Source organism: Salmo trutta, chromosome 2 (genome assembly GCF_901001165.1).
Source record: "Salmo trutta chromosome 2, fSalTru1.1, whole genome shotgun sequence".
Lineage (NCBI taxonomy): Eukaryota > Metazoa > Chordata > Actinopteri > Salmoniformes > Salmonidae > Salmo > Salmo trutta.
In genome coordinates, this window is record NC_042958.1 from 35,059,248 (window position 1) to 35,080,324 (window position 21,077).

The 21,077-nt window shown below is 43.0% G+C and overlaps 1 protein-coding gene across 2 annotated transcripts in view; it reads right to left on the reverse strand.

Annotated features, from left to right (window-relative positions):
- LOC115154454 (plexin domain-containing protein 2) overlaps window positions 1-21,077 on the reverse strand; it is a 168,601-nt gene that overhangs the window by 56,160 nt on the left and 91,364 nt on the right. For both annotated transcript variants that reach the window (XM_029700694.1, XM_029700704.1), the window contains exon 5: window positions 12,199-12,321. In XM_029700694.1, coding sequence (XP_029556554.1) covers window positions 12,199-12,321 — 123 coding nt within the window. The remainder of the gene's footprint in view (window positions 1-12,198; window positions 12,322-21,077) is intronic.

Sequence of the window (21,077 nt, forward strand, 5' to 3'; positions counted from 1 at the left end):
ACACACCCATCAGATAGGGATTATTCTTTCATTTTGTCAGTTCATAAATCATATTCCAGAATTGACTATTTTTTTGCTGGACTCCAAACTAATTTCAGCAGCTGCGTCGGTTACCTATCACCCTATTCTAATTACGGACCACTCTCCTCTGTCCATGGTGCTGAAACTCAACAATATGTCTACAGGTCTGCGACCGTGGTGCTTAGACGCATACCTGTTGAAAGATGAGACTTGTTGTCAGTAATTGAAGGAGCAGATTGCCTTTTTCCTCGGAGCTAACGGCACGGGGGATGTTGACGACTCCACCCTTTGGGAATCTCTAAAGGCTGTGATTAGAGGTTACATTATTTCTTATACATCAGGGAGGAAGAAACGCGCCAATACTAGGCTGAGAGAAATTGAAAGAGAGTTAGGGGAACAGGACAACGTTTTTTAGGATGAATTCCTTGAATACAGTCCTTAAGAAGATCACAAAGTTTAAATATGAATACAATACCATCCTTTCGAAACGGGTGGGCTCTTTACTTGCTAGAACGCAACAAAGTTATTTTGAACTGGGTGACAAACCACATAAATTATTAGCAAGACAGCTAAGGCATGTACAGGCATCTAGAGCTATTCACAAAATAAAAGACAAAATAAAAGACAAGAAGGGTAAAATAGTAACAGGTACGCAGGATTTTAATAAATGCTTTGCTCAGTTTTACTCAGAGCTATATCAATCAAAATGCAATGCTACTGATCCACAAACTATGGCACGCTTTCTCGCTGAATGTGAACTTCCTAAACTAGACAGGGGGGAAGCTGCTGCACTCAATGCTGGGATAACTTTAGAGGAAATTAACACAGCGATAGCACAATTTCCAAACAGCAAGGCCCCTGGGCCCAATAGATATGTAAAAGAACCCTATAAGAAGTTCTGCGCCAGTCTAGCTCCACTTATGTTGCGAATGTTTAAACAATCCAAAGAAAATTCCAAACTCCCCCAAACACTGTATAAGGCTATAATAGGACTGATCTTGAAAAAGTATAGAGATTCCATGGAGATGTTGTCTTATCGCCCCGTGTCGTTACTCCCCATAGAAAATAAGGTGTTGACAAAGATATTGGCAAACCGATTGAAAAAATATATTTCTGACATCATACACCCTGACCAGACAGGTTTTATCCCGGGCCGACATATATTTTACAATTTGAGACGCCTTTTCAACGTAGCGTATCATGATCATAAAGTTGAGGCAGTGGTAATTGCTCTTGACGCAGAGAAGGCATTTGATCAGATTGAGTGAAAGTTTATGATGTCGGTTCTGGAGCATTTCTGGTTTGGAAAGGAATTCATTCATTGGATAAGAATTATTTATGGACACCCAATGGCGTCCGTGGTAACCAATCAGGAAATGTCGCAGTCATTCCGCCTGTTCAAGGGCTGCTGACAGGGGTGCCCTATTTCGCCTGCTCTCTTCGCTATAGCCATGGAACCCCTTGCTACTCGCATTGGATTCAACAGTAATTCCATTTTTATGGGATAACAAGGCAGGCAGAATTTCAAAGAAGCATTTACACAGGTACAAGATAGAGTGGGGCTTTGGCCTTCCTCACTTTAAACTGTACTATTGGGCTGCTAATCTGAACATTGTGTCTTTCTGGGCGGAAAGTTTACCTGGGATGCGACAGAATGATATGCCTTCATGGCTTTTGATTGAGCAGGCCTCCTGTCAACGTTCCTCACTCCCTACACTTGTTAATAGTCCATCATATGTGAAAAATGCCACTTATGACTCTAATCTAGTCATTTGTCATTCTTTTAGGATCTGGAAACAGATTAGGTATTTTCTTAACATACCCACTGTATGCATTGACAGCCCGATTTGCCTGAATCATGCTTTCCACCATGCATTGGATAATATGGTGTTTTCACAGTCGAGGGTGAAGGGGCTCACAACAATTGATCACTTATATATTGATGTTCAGTTAGCTTCATTTCAACAATTACAGGGTAAGTTTAACCTCTTATGGCTAAGGGGCAGTATTTTCATGGCTGGATAAAAAACGTACCCGATTTAATCTGATTATTAGTCCTGCCCAGAAACTAGAATATGCATATAATTATTAGCTTTGGATAGAAAACACTCCAAAGTTTCTAAAACTGTTTGAATGGTGTCTGTGAATATAACAGAACTCATTTGGCAGGCCAAAATGTGAGAAGATTCTGTACAGGAAGTACCCTGTCTGACCATTTCTTGCTCTTCTTTGTCATCTCTATTCATTACAAAGGATCTCTGCTGTTACGTGACACTTCCTACGGCTCCAATGGGCTCTCAGAGCCCGGGAAAAACCTGAATGACATAATTCAAAGCCCTGGCTGAAACACACGAGCGCTTTTGCTAAGTGGTCTATCAGCAGACAAAAGGCTTCGGCGCGTGCACTGGCCGTCCCTGCCTTTCTGTTTTTCCCTCTTTTTACCGAAACGCAGATTCCCGGTCGGAATATTATCGCTTTGTTACGAGATAAATTGCATAAAAATTGATTTTAAACAGCGGTTGACATGCTTCGAAGTACGGTAATGGAATATTTAGAATTTTTTTGTCACGAAATGCGCCATGCGCACGACCCTGATTTACCATTGGGATTGTGTCTAGAACGCACGAACAAAACGCCGCTGTTTGGATATAACGATGGATTATTTGGGACCAAACCAACATTTGTTATTGAAGTAGCAGTCCTGGGAGTGCATTCTGACGAAGAACAGGAAAGGTAAGACCATTTTTCTTATAGTAAATCTGATTTTGGTGAAGGCTAAACTTGCCGGGTGTCTAAATAGCTAGCCCGTGATGGCTGGGCTATGTACTTAGAATATTGCAAAATGTGCTTCATCCGAAAAGCTATTTTAAAATCGGACATATCGAGTGCATAGAGGAGTTCTGTATCTATAATTCTTAAAATAATTGTTATGCTTTTTGTGAACGTTTATCGTGAGTAATTTAGTAAATTGTTAGTAAATTCCCCGGAAGTTTGCGGGGGGTATGCTAGTTCTGAACGTCACATGCTAATGTAAAAAGCTGTTTTTTGATATAAATATGAACTTGATTGAACAAAACATGCATGTATTGTATAACATAATGTCCTAGGTGTGTCATCTGATGAAGATCATCAAAGGTTAGTGCTGCATTTAGCTGTCTTCTGGGTTTTTGTGACATTATATGCTAGCTTGAAAAATTGGTGTCTGATTATTTCTGGCTGGGTACTCTGCTGACATAATCTAATGTTTTGCTTTCGCTGTAAAGACTTTTTGAAATCGGACAGTGTGGTTAGATTAACGAGAGTCTTGTCTTTAAATAGCTGTAAAATAGTCATATGTTTGAAAAATTGAAGTTTTCGGATTTTAGAGGAATTTGTATTTCACGCCACGCCCATCATTGGATATTGGAGCAGATGTAAGAGGTTTATGTCAACAACACATTTTTTCAGATTCCTCCAAATCAGGAATTTCTTAAGGACACATATCCACAGTATGGCATTAAGCCAAATAATCCTACATTAGATAGCCTGCTCCTTGTCAAACCCCATTCAAAAGGGTCAGTCTCTAGACTGTATGCTGTGCTACAGGTCCACATAGAGGTATCCACAGACACTATTAAAAGGGCTTGGGAACAAGAACTTGGTTCAGAAATCTCAGATGAGGACTGGGTAGAAGCTCTCAGGAATATAAACCACAGTTCAGTGAATGCCAGACATAACCTTGTTCAGTTTAAGGTGATACACAGGTTACATTACTCAAAAGTAAAACTGCATAAAATGTTCCCGGACACCTCATCACTGTGTGAGAGGTGCAAGCAGGATGGGGGGATGTTGACCCACTTATTTTGGACATATCCTAAGTTACATGCTTACTGGGCTCTCATTTTTGATTACTTATTCTAATGCCTTCGATAGAGTTCTAGCCCCAGACCCATTGATCGCTCTGTTTGGTACAGTTGATGGGAATAACCAGGAAGGGAAGGCTGTCTCTCTTTGTACTCTATTAGCCAAAAGGCTCATATTGCAATTTTGGAAATTGGAGACTGTACCTACCTTTGAAATGTGGTTACGGGATTTAGGGAATGTAATACATATGGAAAAGATTCGATACAATACCTCCAATAGAAGTCCAATGTTTTACAAAACATGGCAGCCAATACTGGATAAAAGGTCTAGTCCCGCTTCATAACTAGGTTGATGATCTGCTGCTACTCTGTGCTGTACTCCACTCAATATTTATATTTGTCTTAACTACACTGCTTGTAATGACTATATGCTTTCTTCTTATACATGTACCACCTAATAGGATTTTGTTTTATTTTGTGTATGTGTGAGTTTTGTTTTGTCCTCTAAATTGGCCATCCCATTCAACAGTACAATGAATGTCAATGTTTGTATTACTGTCTTTTTTTATTTATTTTTTATTGGAAAATAATAAATATATTATTAAAAAAAGAACATGGCTCCTGGCTGTGTACAGGGGTCTGGGAATGCAACGCTACTCTCCTTTGACTATGTTTTTGATGGGGAGGTAGGGAGGGAGAGAGGGAGCAATTGAGGGTAAAATCAAGCAGTATAGAGATAGAGGTGTAGGAAGATGGGAGGAGGGAAAATAGAGGAGAGTGGGGTGGCTATTCTTTAGTTGTCAACTGGCCGTGCAAGCTCCACCAGTTAGCGCTATAAGGGAAGCCTAATAGAAGTTCTGAGCTTACTTAAAGTCCTCTGCTAAAAATACACTGTGTGAGAACTGGTGCACAGCACACACTAGTGTTGTTTCTCCCTCCACTAAATTGCTTAAATGCTGCAGACAGCTAGGTCAAATAAATATTAATCGACACACTGGGGAAAAGAGTGTACTAGTCGACAGAGCGAAGATGACTGCATGGGATTTGAAATGTTTGAAAACATCAAGGAACCCCTGAAGTTCCTCAAGGAACCATTGCTAGTCACTGGTTCATATTTGCACCTTTGGTTAATTGAGGGCTTCCCTGGAATGAAGGCGTGGCTTAGTAGGGGCATGGCTTTAAGATATATAATTTTGGGGGCCACCCGTTACAGTAAATGTCATTCCTGTTCATCTATTCTGTTGTATTGTCTTCAAACGTTAAGGTTGAATGCTGAGGCTTACAGAGTTCTTCAAGAGCCTGTCAAATCCAAAAGCTGGAATAGTTGCTACTTTATTACTATATGTAAACATAATTGTTAATATGCATTTAAAAAAAATCCAGTGTACAAACGTAACATGATGAGCAGGGATGACATTTACGCTAACAGGTGGCCTAAAACATTTAGCGTCCTCAGAGCATGCGCAGACCAGCTGGCTGAGGTGTCTACAGACATATTCAATCAATCCCTATCCCAGTCTGCTGTTCCCACATGCTTCAAGAGAGCCACCATTGTTCCTGTTCCCAAGAAAGCTAAGGTAATTGAACTAAACGACTATCGCCCCTGGGTCTTGACCCCGCCCTGTGCAACTGGGTCCTGGACTTTCTGACGGGCTGACCCCAGGTGGTGAGGGTAGGAAACAACATCTCCACCCCGCTGATCCTCAACACTGGCGCCCCACAAGGGTGCATTCTCAGCCCTCTCCTGTACTCCCTGTTCATCCATGACTGTGTGGCCATGCACGCCTCCAACTCAATCATCAAGTTTGCAGACGACACTACAGTGGTAGGCTTGATTACCAACAATGACAAGGCGGCCTACAGGGAGGAGGTGAGGGCCTTCGGAGTGTGGTGTGAGGAAAATAACCTCACACTCAACGTCAACAAAACAAAGGAGATGACCGTGGACTTCAGGAAATAGCAGAGGGAGCACCCCCCTATCCACATCGACGGGACAGTAGTGGAGAAGGTGGAAAGTTTTAAGTTCCTCGGCGTACACATCACGGACAAATTGAAATGGTCCACCCACACAGACAGCGTGGTGAAGAAGGCGCAACAGCGCCTCTTCAACCTCAGGAGGCTGAAGAAATGTGTCTTGTCACCAAAAACACTCACAAACCTTTACAGATGCACAATCGAGAGCATCCTGTCGGGCTGTATCACCGCCTGGTATGGCAACTGCTCCGCCCACAACCGTAAGGCTCTCCAGAGGGCAGTGAGGTCTGCACAACGCATCACCGGGGGCAAACTACCTGCACTCCAGGACACCTACACCACCTGATGTTACAGGAAGGCCAAAAAGATCATCAAGGACAACAACCGCCTGAGCCACTGCCTGTTCACCCCGCTAACATCCAGAAGGCGAGGTTAGTACAGGTGCATCAAACCTGGGACCGAGAGACTGAAAAACAGCTTCTATCTCAAGGCCATCAGACTGTTAAACAACCATCACTAACATTGAGTGGCTGCTGCCAACATACTGACTCAAATCTCTAGCCACTTTAACAATTAAAAATTGGATGTAATAAATGTATCACTAGTCACTTTAAACAATGCCACTTTATATAATGTCTACATACCCTACATTACTAATCTCATATGTATATACTGTACTCTATACCATCTACTGTATCTTGCCTATGCCGCACCATCGCTCACCCATATATTTATATGTACATATTCTTATCCATTCCATTACACTTGTGTATATAAGGTAGTTGTTGTGAAATTGTTAGATTACTTGTTAGATATTACTGCATGGTCGGAACTAGAAGCACAATCATTTTGCTACACTCGCATTAACATCTGCTAACCATGTGTATGTGACCAATAAAATTTGATTTGATCATTTGAGTTGATTTGAAAAATAACTATCTGAAAGCCAAGCCTCCAATCTGATAGGCTGCCACCTTTACAATATATCATTAAAAAGGTAAAAAATGTAACCCCTCCCATCACAAATAGTTTCAGGTTTTAACCTTTACACAGGGGTTCCTCAAAGACCCTTTTCAGAACTTGAAAGGTTCCGCTGGTGTGGCAACCCAAAAGGTTCTTGCCGGCACCTTGATGAATAGTTATTAAAGTGAGAGAGACAGACTTTCCCTCCTCCAAGTTGTTGTGCGTCCCAAATGGCACCCTATTCCCTGTGTAGTGAACATAAAAAAGCAGGTCAAAAGCAGCACACTATATAGGGAATAGGGTGCCATTTAATTGGGATGAATGGCAGTAGAGGCATAATCCTGATTTTACTTATGCAGGAAAATAAAAGTTGGGCATGTGATATATTAGATATTGTGTAATAGAATTAGTCAATTTAAATTGTCATATAATTATAAATACAGTTTTTACAGGTTTTCAACCAATTTTCTGTATAATCTAAAATATATGTAAACAGACCATGAATGTAAAATTATTGAAAGCTGTGAATGCTATTATATGATACAAAATCAATACTTGCATTTTCAGCCTGTGGATTGACTGCATTGTTTAAATGGAATGTTGGCAGTTCATTTGAAACTGTCTGGCTAGCTAGCTAGCTAACAAACATACAGTGCAGATAAATTCTTCAAATTCATTGTTTTATACAATATCTTACCACAGTACTGGCAAATCATTGGCCAACTAACCCTCTGACCAAAATGGCTGACCTTTATCCCATCGTAAAAAAAGGTCAATTTTAGTATTGTAATTCTTCATTCTATGGATTATTCACAGATGTGTGAGTGCCCTGTTACCGTGGTAACATCCCACCCCTAAATAGGCAGCTGAACATTTTTGTTTCACCTAAGAGATTCATATTTGAGGTTACATTGTGCCTGATTGAGCATGGAACACTCCAAAAACCTTTTGTCAATTACTTTCATTGTGATCCCAAAATATATTTGTCTGCTCCTAAATTGTTCAACAAAAAATGAATGTTACTCACGGGTTCTTTGAGAAAGGTGATGGTTCTACTGGATGTGGAGCCATCACTGGAGCTCTTCAATGGTTCTTTACAGTTCACAAAAGGGTTCTTTGCTCTTTTAGTGATAATTAAAATGTAGAATATTTGTGACACTTTGTGTCATTCCAATGTATCTAAAGTGTTCTGTTAAGCCACTACATATCTTACAGTATATGACTATGGCCAGTGAAAGTGTCTTGTGAAAGACTTACGTATGGCCTTGTCAACTGAGAACGGCTGACTAAAGAAGTCAGTAGTCCTCAATTCTCTCCTCAGGGACCCCAGATGTTCCAGAGGTAGCTCACTTGATTCAACTAGTTTATTAACACAATAATAACACCTATGGAATTTGAGCAATATAATATGGCTGACCAGAATCAAAAACCCTGCATGGTTCTTCAAAAAGCTCTACAAAGAACCTTTCAGATTGAGAAAGGTTCCTTATAGAACCATCTCCATAAAGGATATATAAAGAACCATAAAATAGTTCTATATACTGTACATATCATGATAAACCTTAAACCCAGACCAAAGAGCCCAACTCCCACCTACCTCAGAACACCATTTTTAAATGTGTATTATGTACTTGTTATTCTCTGAAAAGAAGCACATTTTCCTGCACTTCACACAGATTTTTCCCGTGTTTCGATGCCAAAAATGTTTGTCACCTTTTTGGGCCTTAACCAGTTGGCATCCCTGACCTCAGCCTCACTGCCTCATGTACATCCAATTAAAACTTGATTCAACTATGTTAAATTTAGCCCTCCATAGCGACTCACTGCTTAATGACACCCTATTCCCTATTCAGTGTTTGTGTCCCTCTAAAAAAAATGCTGGTTAAAAACAACCCAGAGCTGGGTATATAGTGGACAGGACACATATTGGGTTATTTTGACCCAGCCAATTGGGTTGTTTTCTTTGAAGACTAGAGGCGTGGCTTAGTAGGGGATAGTTATTTTTGGTCACACGTGAGAGTAAATGTCATTATATTTCATCTGTTCTGTCTGGCTGTTTCTACACTTGACATTTACATGTGAATTCTGCTTTCAGAATACAAAGATCGCATAGAAAGACAGGTGTAGACACAAAAGTTGCATAGTGGTCAGATTGTGTTCAGATCTGGCTGACCACTTCAGGAGGTGGTCAGTGACGCATTGTGTGTGGAAGTAATCAGGCTATCATAAGCGCATACAGTGGGCGTCGTCATCAGCACTCTGCCAACAAGTCTCCAAAAAAGTGTGTGTTTTGGGAGCGAGAGGGAACTTTTTACATTAAACGTTGGAGGAAATACATTCCTAGCGTGTGAGGAACATGTATGTTAGCTTCATAAATGCTAGCCAGCTAGCTAACTTAAACTAAATTATGCTAACCTGCTTTGCTAGCTAGCTTGCTTGCTGGCTAGTTACAGAGGTTAGCTGGGTAGTTAACGACAGCCATCAAGTTGTTATTGTGTTGTCAGATTTACCCGTTGGCAGAATGCATACTGGCATTTGAATATAGTGCGGGAAAAGTGAATCCGGCCACAATGTGAACACATTTAAGGGAAAGGGGGATACCTATTCAGTTATACATCTGAATGCATTCAACTGAAATGTGTCTTCTGCATTTAACCCAACCCCTCTGAATCAGAGAGGTGTGGGGGGCTGCCTTAATCAACAGCCCTGTCATCAGTGCCCAGGGAACAGTGGTTTAACTGCCTTGCTCAGGGAGAGAACGACAGATTTTTGTCAGCTCGGGGATTTGATCCAGCAATCTTTTGGTTACTGGCCCAAAGCGCTTACCTGCCAGGCTACCTGCCGCCATGTACAGTTGAAGTCGGAAGTTTACATACACCTTAGCCAAATAAACTGCGTTGAAATGTTTCACAATTCCTGACATTTAATCCCAGTAAAAAATTCCCTGTCTTAGGTCAGTTAGGATCACCACTTTATTTGAAGAATGTGAAATGTCAGAATAATAGTAAAGATAATGATTTATTTAAGCTTTAATTTCTTACATCACATTCCCAGTGGGTCAGAAGTTTACATACACTCAATTAGTATTTGGTAGCATTGGCTTTAAATTATTTTACTTGGGTCAAACATTTCGGGTAGCCTTCCACAACCTTCCCACAATAAGTTGAGTGAATTTTGGCCCATTCCTCCTGACAGAACTGGTGTAAATGAGTCAGGTTTGTAGGATTCCTTGCTTTTTCAGTGCTGCCCACAAATTGTCTATAGGATTGAGGAAAGGGCTTTGTGATGGCCACTCCAATACATGGACTTTGTTGTCCTTAAGTCATTTTGCTACAACTTCGGAAGTTTGCTTGGGGTCATTGTCCATTTGGAAGACCCATTTGCGACCAAGCTTTAACTTCCTGATTGATGTCTTGAGATGTTGCTTCAATATATCCACATAATTTTCCCACCTGATGATGCCATCTATTTTGTGAAGTGCACCAGTCCCTCCTGTAGCAAAGCACCCCCACAACATGATGCTGCCACCCCCGTGCTTCTAGGTTGGGATGGTGTTCTTCGGCTTGCAAGCCTCCCCCTTTTTCCTCTAAACGTAACGATGGTCATTATGGCCAAATAGTTATATTTTTGTTTCATCAGACCAGTGGACATTTCTCCAAAAAGTAGGATCTTTGTCCCCATGTGCAGTTGCAAACCGTAGTCTGGCTTTTTTTTTTTGGAGCAGTGGCTTCTTCCTTGCTGAGTGGCCTTTCAGGTTATGTAGATATTGGACTCGTTTTTCTGTGGATATAGATACTTTTGAACCTGTTTCCTCCAGCATCTTCACAAGGTCCTTTGCTGTTGTTCTGGGATTGATTTTCACTTTTCGCACCAAAGTACATTCATCTCTAGGAGACAGAACGAGTCTCCTTTCTGAGCGGTATGACGGCTGCGTGGTCCCAAGGTGTTTATACTTGCGTACTTTTGTTTGTACAGATGAACGTGGTACCTTCAGGCGTTTGGAAATTGCTCCCAAGGATGAACCAGACTTGTGGAGGTCTACAATTCTTTTCTGAGGTCTTGGCTGATTTCTTTTGATTTTCCCATGATTTCAAACAAAGAGGCACTGAGTTTGAAGGTAGGCCTTGAAATACATTCACAGGTACACCTCAAATTATGTCAATTAGCCTATCAGAAGCTTCTAAAGCCATGACATCATTTTCTGAAATTTTCCAAGCTGTTTAAAGGCACAGTCAACTTCTGTATGTAAACTTCTGACCCACTGGAATTGTGATATAATTCACTGTAAGTGAAATAATCTGTCTGTAAACAATTGTTGGAAAAATGACTTTTGTCATGCACAAAGTAGATGTCCTTACCGACTTGCCAAAACTATAGTTTGTTAACAAGAAATTTGTGGAGTGGTTGAAAAACGAGTTTTAATGACTCCAACCTAAGTGTATGTAAACTTCCGACTTCAACTGTAGATGCATGAGGTGTTCGGAATTCCATGATTTGTATCTCCATGATACAAAATCTGCATAAACTGTCAAGTCTAGACACGGCCTTGTATTGTTTTCACATATTAAGGTTAAGCACTGAAGTATCTGAAACCCACACCCCCCATAGGCCATGCCTCCTGAAAATAACCTATGTATTACATAAAAAAAGACCCAGCTCCTGGGTCAACCCAGCATGAAAGTGAATAAAAACCCAACTGATGGTTAAATTAAGCCATGTTTGGGTAACCTGGTTATTTTCAGGAGGCATGGCCTATTGAGGGCATGGCTTTAAGATAGTTATTTTTGGCCACCTGTGAGAGTAAATGTCATTGTTGTTCATCATGTTAAGTTTGCACACTGCAAATTCCAATGTCCTTCTATATTTTTGCACATTACATATTTCATTATACATTTCATAACATTATTTAAGCATTATAACAAAGTGGTGACTCTTGCAACATTAGAATATGGCTTTTGAGGAACTCGTACTCTTGTGTAAGCATCATAAAAGCTAACAAAAGTGTCAGTACTCAACCTTAACATGCGATAATAATTCAACAGAACATGAACCGGAATGACATTTGCGCTTACAGGTGGCCAAAAATAACTAGCCATGCCCCTACTAAGCCACGCTTCCAGTCTTCTAATCTTACCTGGTGGGTCATTGCTCAATAACCCAGAATCAATAACCTAACAACCCAACTGAGTGACCTAACTGGCTGGGTTAAAATGACCCAACATGTGTTCTATCCAATATTTATCCGTATTGGGTTGTTTTTAACGCGGCATTTGTTTGAGTGTATTCCCTAAATAGTGCACTACTTTTGACCAAGTGTCAAAGGGCTCTTGATTTGAATATGTTTTGTGGTTGCTACAATATGAATAAAGACAGAGAAAAGACATTGAATGCCATGTACCGTTGTCGAAGTAGATGACTGTTGAGTTCCTGGAGACACTAGGGTCAAAGTTGGCCATGAGGGGGGCGATGTACTGGGTGGCCGTCAGCATTCTGTGGACCACATCCCCTGTGTAGATGAACCCTGAGTGAGGGGGAAACATACAGCAGATATATCTCATTAAATACAATAGTCGCCACAACACAACAACAATCCACATGTCAATGTTATGTCATGTTCCCAGCCTAAGCTTCCTTCTCTGCCTGACACTTAAACCATACACATACACACAGTAGTGTTTGCACATACAGTACAAACACTAGAAATTACTCTCACGGTTAGAGCGTTTGCCCAGTAACCAAAAGGTCACCAGTTTCGAATTGAGCAAGGCATATAACCCTAATTGCTCCAGGGTGCCGTTGATAATGGCAGACTCTGGACGTGGTCCCACTCTCCACAGGTGTCTCAGGGAGAATCGGGATATGCCAAAAACACATTTCCCAATTCACACGTGAAATAGGAAAAATTTAAGCACACTTTTTGAGGTCCCATGGAAAATCTTTTCAACCTCCTGAGGAAGAAGAGGCACTGTTCACAACTGTGTCCGTGTGTGGCCCATTTTAATAAGTTGTATTTTTCAGTGATCCAATACGTAATATAGTACACTTACTTCCGGTTTGGAGCCAGCAGCAGTCGCACTTCGCTTCGCTCCACAGGTAATATTACACTTCATTACATTACAACGGTTTGATTTGTTTGATCTGAGCAATTTTTCTTAGCTAGCTACATAGCCGTCTTTGTATCAAAGATAATTGTGTAGTTTAGAGTAATTAGAGTCATTATCGAGGTTAGCTATTTCCGTCCTCCTAACGTAGTCAACACTGCTAGCTAGCTAGTCAACACTGCTAGCTAGCCAACTAGCCAACTTCTGCCGACTAGCAGCACTGTAGAAACTATTACATTACAACGGAACGACTTGATTAGTGTAGTGTTAGTGATAGTGTTAGTTAGCTAGCTACATAGTTGTCTTTGCTGTCTTTGTATCTAAGATAATTGTGTAGTTTAGAGTAATTATCGAGGTTAGCTAGCCAGCCGCGACGCGACGCCGTTGTCCAGACTCCAGACTTAGTCAACACACCTAGTCATCATCAAACCCACTGCTAGCTAGCCAACCGTTACCGACTAGCAGCGCTTTAGATACTAATACATTACAACGGAACGATTTGACTAGTGCAGTGTTAGCTAGCTAGCTACATAGTTGTCTTTGTCATAGCTTGATAATTGTGTAGTTTAGTAATTATCGAGGTTAGCTAGCCAGCTATTTCCGTCCCCCGCGACGCCATTTTTCCAAACCTAGCCAACTATTACCGACGAGCGGCATTGTAGAAACTATATACATTACAAAGGAACGTCTTGATTAGTGTTATGTTAGCAAGCTACAAAGTTGCTTTTGTATCATGACAAGGTGTAGTACTGAAACTATCGAGGTTACCTAGCCAGCTACACGTTCAAACAAAGTCAACAACGCAGCCACTGCTAGCTAGCCTACTCCACCAGCCAGCAGTACTGTATAATTTTCGTCATTTTAGTCAATAAGATTTTTGCAACGTAAGCTTAACTTTCTGAACATTCGAGACGTGTAGTCCACTTGTCATTCCAATCTCCTCTGCATTAGCGTAGCCTCTTTTGTGGCTTGTCAACTATGTGTCTGTCTATCCCTGTTCTCTCCCCTCTGCACAGGCCATACAAACGCTTCACACCGCGTGGCCGCTGCCACTCTAACCTGGTGGTCCCAGCGCGCACGACCCACGTGGAGTTCCAGGTCTCCGGCAGCCTCTGGAACTGCCGGTCTGCGGCCAACAAGGCTGAGTTCATCTCAGCCTATGCTACCCTCCAGTCCCTAGACTTCCTGGCGCTGACGGAAACATGGATTACCACAGATAACACTGCTACTCCTACTGCTCTCTCCTCGTCTGCCCACGTGTTCTCGCATACCCCTAGAGCATCGAGCCAGCGGGGTGGTGGCACTGGAATCCTCATCTCTCCCAAGTGGACATTCTCTCTTTCTCCCCTGACCCATCTGTCTATCTCCTCATTTGAATTCCATGCTGTCACAGTTACCAGCCCCTTCAAGCTTAACATCCTTATCATTTATCGCCCTCCAGGTTCCCTTGGAGAGTTCATCAATGAGCTTGACGCCTTGATAAGTTCCATTCCTGAGGATGGCTCACCTCTCACAGTTCTGGGTGACTTTAACCTCCCCACGTCTACCTTTGACTCATTCCTCTCTGCCTCCTTCTTTCCACTCCTCTCCTCTTTTGACCTCACCCTCTCACCTTCCCCCCCTACTCACAAGGCAGGCAATACGCTTGACCACATCTTTACTAGATGCTGCTCTTCCACTAATCTCATTGCAACTCCCCTCCAAGTCTCCGACCACTACCTTGTATCCTTTTCCCTCTCGCTCTCATCCAACACTTCTCACTCTGCCCCTACTCGGATGGTATTGCGCCGTCCCAACCTTCGCTCTCTCTCTCCCGCTACTCTCTCCTCTTCCATCCTATCATCTCTTCCTTCTGCTCAAACCTTCTCCAACCTATCTCCTAATTCTGCCTCCTCAACCCTCCTCTCCTCCCTTTCTGCATCCTTTGATTTTCTCTGTCCCCTATCCTCCAGGCCGGCTCAGTCCTCCCCTCCTGCTCCGTGGCTCGACGACTCACTGCGAGCTCACAGAACAGGGCACCGGGCAGCCGAGCGGAAATGGAGGAAAACTCGCCTCCCTGCGGACCTGGCATCCTTTCACTCCCTCCTCTCTACAATTTCCTCATCTGTCTCTGCTGCTAAAGCCACTTTCTACCACTCTAAATTCCAAGCATCTGCCTCTAACCCTAGGAAGCTCTTTGCTACCTTCTCCTCCCTCCTGAATCCTCCTCCCCCTCCCCCCCTCCTCCCTCTCTGCGGATGACTTCGTCAACTATTTTGAAAAGAAGGTTGACGACATCCGATCCTCGTTTGCTAAGTCAAACGACACCGCTGGTCCTGCTCACACTGCCCTACCCTGTGCTTTGACCTCTTTCTCCCCTCTCTCTCCAGATGAAATCTTGCGTCTTGTGACGGCCGGCCGCCCAACAACCTGCCCACTTGACCCTATCCCATCCTCTCTTCTCCAGACCATTTCCGGAGACCTTCTCCCCTACCTCACCTCGCTCATCAACTCATCCTTGACCGCTGGCTACGTCCCTTCCATCTTCAAGAGAGCGAGAGTTGCACCCCTTCTGAAAAAACCTACACTCGATCCCTCCGATGTCAACAACTACAGACCAGTATCCCTTCTTTCTTTTCTCTCCAAAACTCTTGAAGGTGCCGTCCTTGGCCAGCTCTCCTGCTATCTCTCTCAGAATGACCTTCTTGATCCTAATCAGTCAGGTTTCAAGACTGGGCATTCAACTGAGACTGCTCTTCTCTGTGTCACGGAGGCTCTCCGCACTGCTAAAGCTAACTCTCTCTCCTCTGCTCTCATCCTTCTAGACCTATCTGCTGCCTTTGATACTGTGAACCATCAGATCCTCCTCTCCACCCTCTCCGAGCTGGGCATCTCCGGCGCGGCCCATGCTTGGATTGCGTCCTACCTGACAGGTCGCTCCTACCAGGTGGCGTGGCGAGAATCTGTCTCCGCACCACGTGCTCTCACCACTGGTGTCCCCCAGGGCTCTGTTCTAGGCCCTCTCCTATTCTCGCTATACACCAAGTCACTTGGCTCTGTCATATCCTCACATGGTCTCTCCTATCATTGCTATGCAGATGACACACAATTAATCTTCTCCTTTCCTCCTTCTGATAACCAGGTGGCGAATCGCATCTCTGCATGCCTGGCAGACATATCAGTGTGGATGACGGATCACCACCTCAAGCTGAACCTCGGCAAGATGGAGCTGCTCTTCCTCCCGGGGAAGGACTGCCCGTTCCATGATCTCGCCATCACGGTTGACAACTCCCTTCTGTCCTCCTCCCAGAGTGCTAAGAACCTTGGCGTGACCCTGGACAACACCCTGTCGTTCTCCACTAACATCAAGGCGGTGACCCGATCCTGTAGGTTCATGCTCTACAACATTCGCAGAGTACGACCCTGCCTCACACAGGAAGCGGTGCAGGTCCTAATCCAGGCACTTGTCATCTCCCGTCTGGATTACTGCAACTCGCTGTTGGCTGGGCTCCCTGCCTGTGCCATTAAACCCCTACAACTCATCCAGAACGCCGCAGCCCGTCTGGTGTTCAACCTTCCCAAGTTCTCTCACGTCACCCCGCTCCTCCGCTCTCTCCACTAGCTTCCAGTTGAAGCTCGCATCCGCTACAAGACCATGGTGCTTGCCTACGGAGCTGTGAGGGGAACGGCACCTCCGTACCTTCAGGCTCTGATCAGGCCCTACACCCAAACAAGGGCACTGCGTTCATCCACCTCTGGCCTGCTCGCCTCCCTACCTCTGAGGAAGCACAGTTCCCGCTCAGCCCAGTCAAAACTGTTCGCTGCTCTGGCACCCCAATGGTGGAACAAGCTCCCTCACGACGCCAGGACAGCGGAGTCAATCACCACCTTCCGGAGACACCTGAAACCCCAACTCTTTAAGGAATACCTGGGATAGGATAAAGTAATCCTTCTAACCCCCCCCCCCTAAAAGATTTAGATGCACTATTGTAAAGTGGTTGATCCACTGGATATCATATGGTGAATGCACCAATTTGTAAGTCGCTCTGGATAAGAGCGTCTGCTAAATGACTTAAATGTAAAATGTAAATGTAAATCTTAATTTGGTTGGTTGTCCAGAGGGTAGAAAAAATATCTAGATCCTCTATGAGGCTGTGGAGGGATCCAAGTTGTGGATTTAAAAGAAAACATGAATCATCAATGTACAGTATCGGCATATCACTTGTTGGCTTCTTTTCCTTCACTCTGCGGTCCAACTCCCAAACAGTATCCGTTTTTTTCATTTTCTTTCCTTCTATTGTGTTATTGACTGTACTTTTGTTCATTCCATGTGTAACTCTGTGTTGTTGTTTGTGTCGCACTGCTTTGCTTTATCTTGTCCAGGTCGCAGTTGTAAATGAGAACTTGTTCTCAACTGGCCTACCTGGTTAAATTAAGGTGAAACAAAAAAATAAATAAAACAATTGGGTTGAGGTCAGGTGATTGTGGAGTCCAGGTCATCTGAAGCAGCACTCCATCACTCTTCTTCTTGGTCAAATAGCCCTTACACAGCCTGGAGGTGTGTTGGGTCATTGTCCTGTTGAAAAACAAATGATAGTCCCACTAAGCGCAAACTAGATAGGATGGCGTATCACTGCAGAATGCTGTGGTAGCCATGCTGGTTAATTGTGCATTGAATTGTAAATAAATCACAGACAGTTTCACCAGCAAAACACCCCCACACCATCACACATCCTCCTCCATGCTTCACGGTTGGAACCACACATGCGGAGATCATCCGTTCACCTACTCTGCGTCTCACAAAGACACAGCGGTTGGAACCAAAAATCTCAAATTTGGACTCATCAGACAAAAGCACAGACTTCCACCGGTCTAATGCCCATTGCTCATGTTTCTTGGCCCAAGTAAGTCTCTTCTTATTATTGGTGTCCTTTAGTAGTGGTTCTTTTGCAGTAATTCGACCACGAAGCCCTGATTCACGCAGTCTCTTCTGAACAGTTGATGTTAAGATGTGTCTGTTACTTGAACTCAGTGAAGCATTTATTTGGGCTGCAATTTCTGAGGCTAGTAATTCTAATGAAATTATCCTCTGCAGCAGAGGTGACTCTGGGTCTTCCTTCCTGTGGCGGTCCTCATGAGAGCCAGATTCATCATTGTGCTTTATGGTTTTTGCAACTGCACTTAAAGACACTTTGATAGTTCTTGACATTTTCCGTTTTGACTGACCTTCATGTCTTAAAAAAATGATGAACTGTCGTTTCTCTTTGCTTTTTGAGCTGTTCTTGTTATATTATGAACTTCGTCTTTTACCAAATAGGGCTATCTTCTGTATACCATCCTTACCTTGTCACAACACAACTGATTGGCTCAGATGCATTAAGAAGGATAGAAATTACAGAAATTAACTTAACAAGGCACACCTGTTAATTGAAATGCACTCCAGGTGACTACCTCATGAAGCTGGTTGCCAAGTGTGCAAAGCTGTCATCAAGGTAAAGAGTGGCTACTTTGAAGGATCTCAAATATTTGAACCAGGGTTCCTGAGTGGGGCAGTGGTCTAAGGCACTGCATCTCAGTGCAAGAGGTGTCACTACATCCCTGGTTCAAATCCAGGTTGTATTACATCTGGCTGTGATTGGGAGTCCCATAGGGTGGTGCACAATTGGCCCAGTGTTTGGCTGGGGTAGGCCGTCATTGTAAATAAGAATTTGTTCTTAACTGACTTGCTTAGGTAAATAAAGGTTACAAATTTGTTTAACACTTATTTAGTTACTACATGATTCCATATGTGTTATTTTATAGTGTTGATGTCTTCACTATTATTCTAAAAGGTAGCATTTCTATGTTGAAGATTAAAAAATAATTTGGTGCATTTTTCCCCATACACCATCCAGTTGGCTTAATGCTTATAATATATTACACTTGATCTTTCTTGAATAAGTTCCTCCATAATTTTTTTTATTTTTCCTCTAACTTATTATGAGCCTCTATGGTACAGTTTGTATTGCTTTTGTTTTAGAGATGAGTAATGAATTGCATGGCATCTAAAGCCACATTTAAAAGTGTCCCATATAATAAGGGGATTTGCTGTACCTACGTTAAGTCAGTTATAAATTCCTCTGTCCTAGTTAAAAACAAGTTATCATCCAATAGGCTTTGATTACATTTCCAATATCCTCACCCACGTGGAAATTCAGTAAGAGTAATGTATATGCCAATTATGCAATTTATGTGTCCTCACAAACAGCATTAAGGATAAATATATACAGTATGTCTGCTGAGCACACCATACTCAATCAACACAAAGTAGACCTGCATAATTTACTGCTTATCAGCCAGTTGCCAATTTTATTAATGTACCCCTGTGAAACAAAAAGTACTGGCTATTCGTCTTAAGGAAATATTCTTTACATAGAGGGGTACATTAACATTGATGATTCCAGAAACAAAATCTTTATTTATTCTGTGACAGAGAAGTATAGCAAAGTCAGTAGCTGTGAAAATGCATTAAATAAATCAAAATGGCTACATGTCCTCATCTTCCCTTAACTTCTTGCTTTGGGGGTGGGGGGAGGGGGGATGGGGGGTGACAGATTTGAGACTGAAACTTTGACAGTAAAAATCACAGAGAAAAATTGCTAAAAATAGCAAAAAAGCATTCTTCAAAGGTCACATGTAGCTGCAGTCAATTCACCGCCATTTTGTGTCATCATGTGTCTTCAACAACAGCTGTAAAAAAAAAAAAACATCACGGGAAAGGCCAAGAGCACAGTCCCTCCCAGTGAGGAATCAATCCTGTTCGTAAGGACCTCACAGTCAAGTGTAGCCCCCACTCAGCACAGTGGGTGTGTGTATATCTGTGTGCCCCCACCAGTGCAGTCAGCAGAACTCAGAACTGTAGAGATACGGGAGAACAGGAGGATAGAAGGAGGAGAGCAGCAGGAGGGGGAGTTGAGTCTACCTGGCCATGGAGGAGGGATGATAGGAGGCGGATGAGGTGAGGAGGAGTTGAGTCTATCTAGCAATGGAGGAGGGGAGGATGAGAGATATTGAAGGAGGAGAAGAAGGGGAGGAGGAGGAGGAGAAGTTGAGTCTACCTGGCCAGTGTTTGTCTCCAGTTGGCATACCTGTGGGCCTACTAGGTAAACATGGGTGGAAAGAGAGAGAGAGAGAGAGAGAGAGAGAGAGAGAGAGAGAGAGAGAGAGAGAGAGAGAGAGAGAGAGAGAGAGAGAGAGAGAGAGAGAGAGAGAGAGAGAGAGAGAGGAGATATAGTGGCCTACCTAGCCTTATCCTTTCATCTAACTGCTCTTGAATGATTGCTTTCTCTCTCTTTCTCTCTATCGCTCTCTCACAACACACTGGGGGAGTTTGACACAAATGATTTAACTCTGACTCAATCATTGCATTCCATCAGCTCTAGTGTTTACCCAACAGTGGCCCAAATATGTACCTTATCTAACTTTCCTTTTCTATGCCACACCTTGCTTCCCCCATCTTTCTCTCTTTTCTTTTTTTTCTTTCTTTCTATCTTGAAACAGCACAGAGGGGCCCAGACTAAGAAGTACAGTGCAGGCCTGCATCATAACCACACAAAGACCATCAGGGACACACACAAACACACACACTTTCACGCACACACACACTCCTCTATGTTAAATGCAAGCTGTTAGGAGACTTTTGGCTCTGTGCCTGCTTCTCTGTGTAAATGAGAGAGACTTTTCTAACAATCTATTGCGAACACAAAAACAGCCATACGACAGCCTGGAAGAAATCAGTCAGTCTCTCAATACGCTTAAGAACAGACACCCAGAAAGAGAGCCATTCAATAGGGAAGCGGGATACCTAGTCAGTTGTGCAACTGAATGCATTCAAATGAAATATGTATTCCTGCATTTAACCCAACCCCCTCTGAATCAGAAAGGCTGCTTTGATGGACATCATTGGTACCCAGGGGCAGTTGTTGTGGGGGTTAACTGCCTTGCTCAAGGGCAGAACAGATTTTTCCACTGTGCTAGCTCTGGAATTTGAACACCCAACCTTCTGGTTACTGTCCCAACATTCTAACCGCTAGGCTACCTGGCAGTCGAATTTGTTGTAGCCATCACTTTAAGGAGGGGGACTGGACAGTAGATGATGAACGATTCAGCCAGGACAATTGGTAGCCGAATGAAAAGGCCAAAAAAGAGGGAGTGTGAG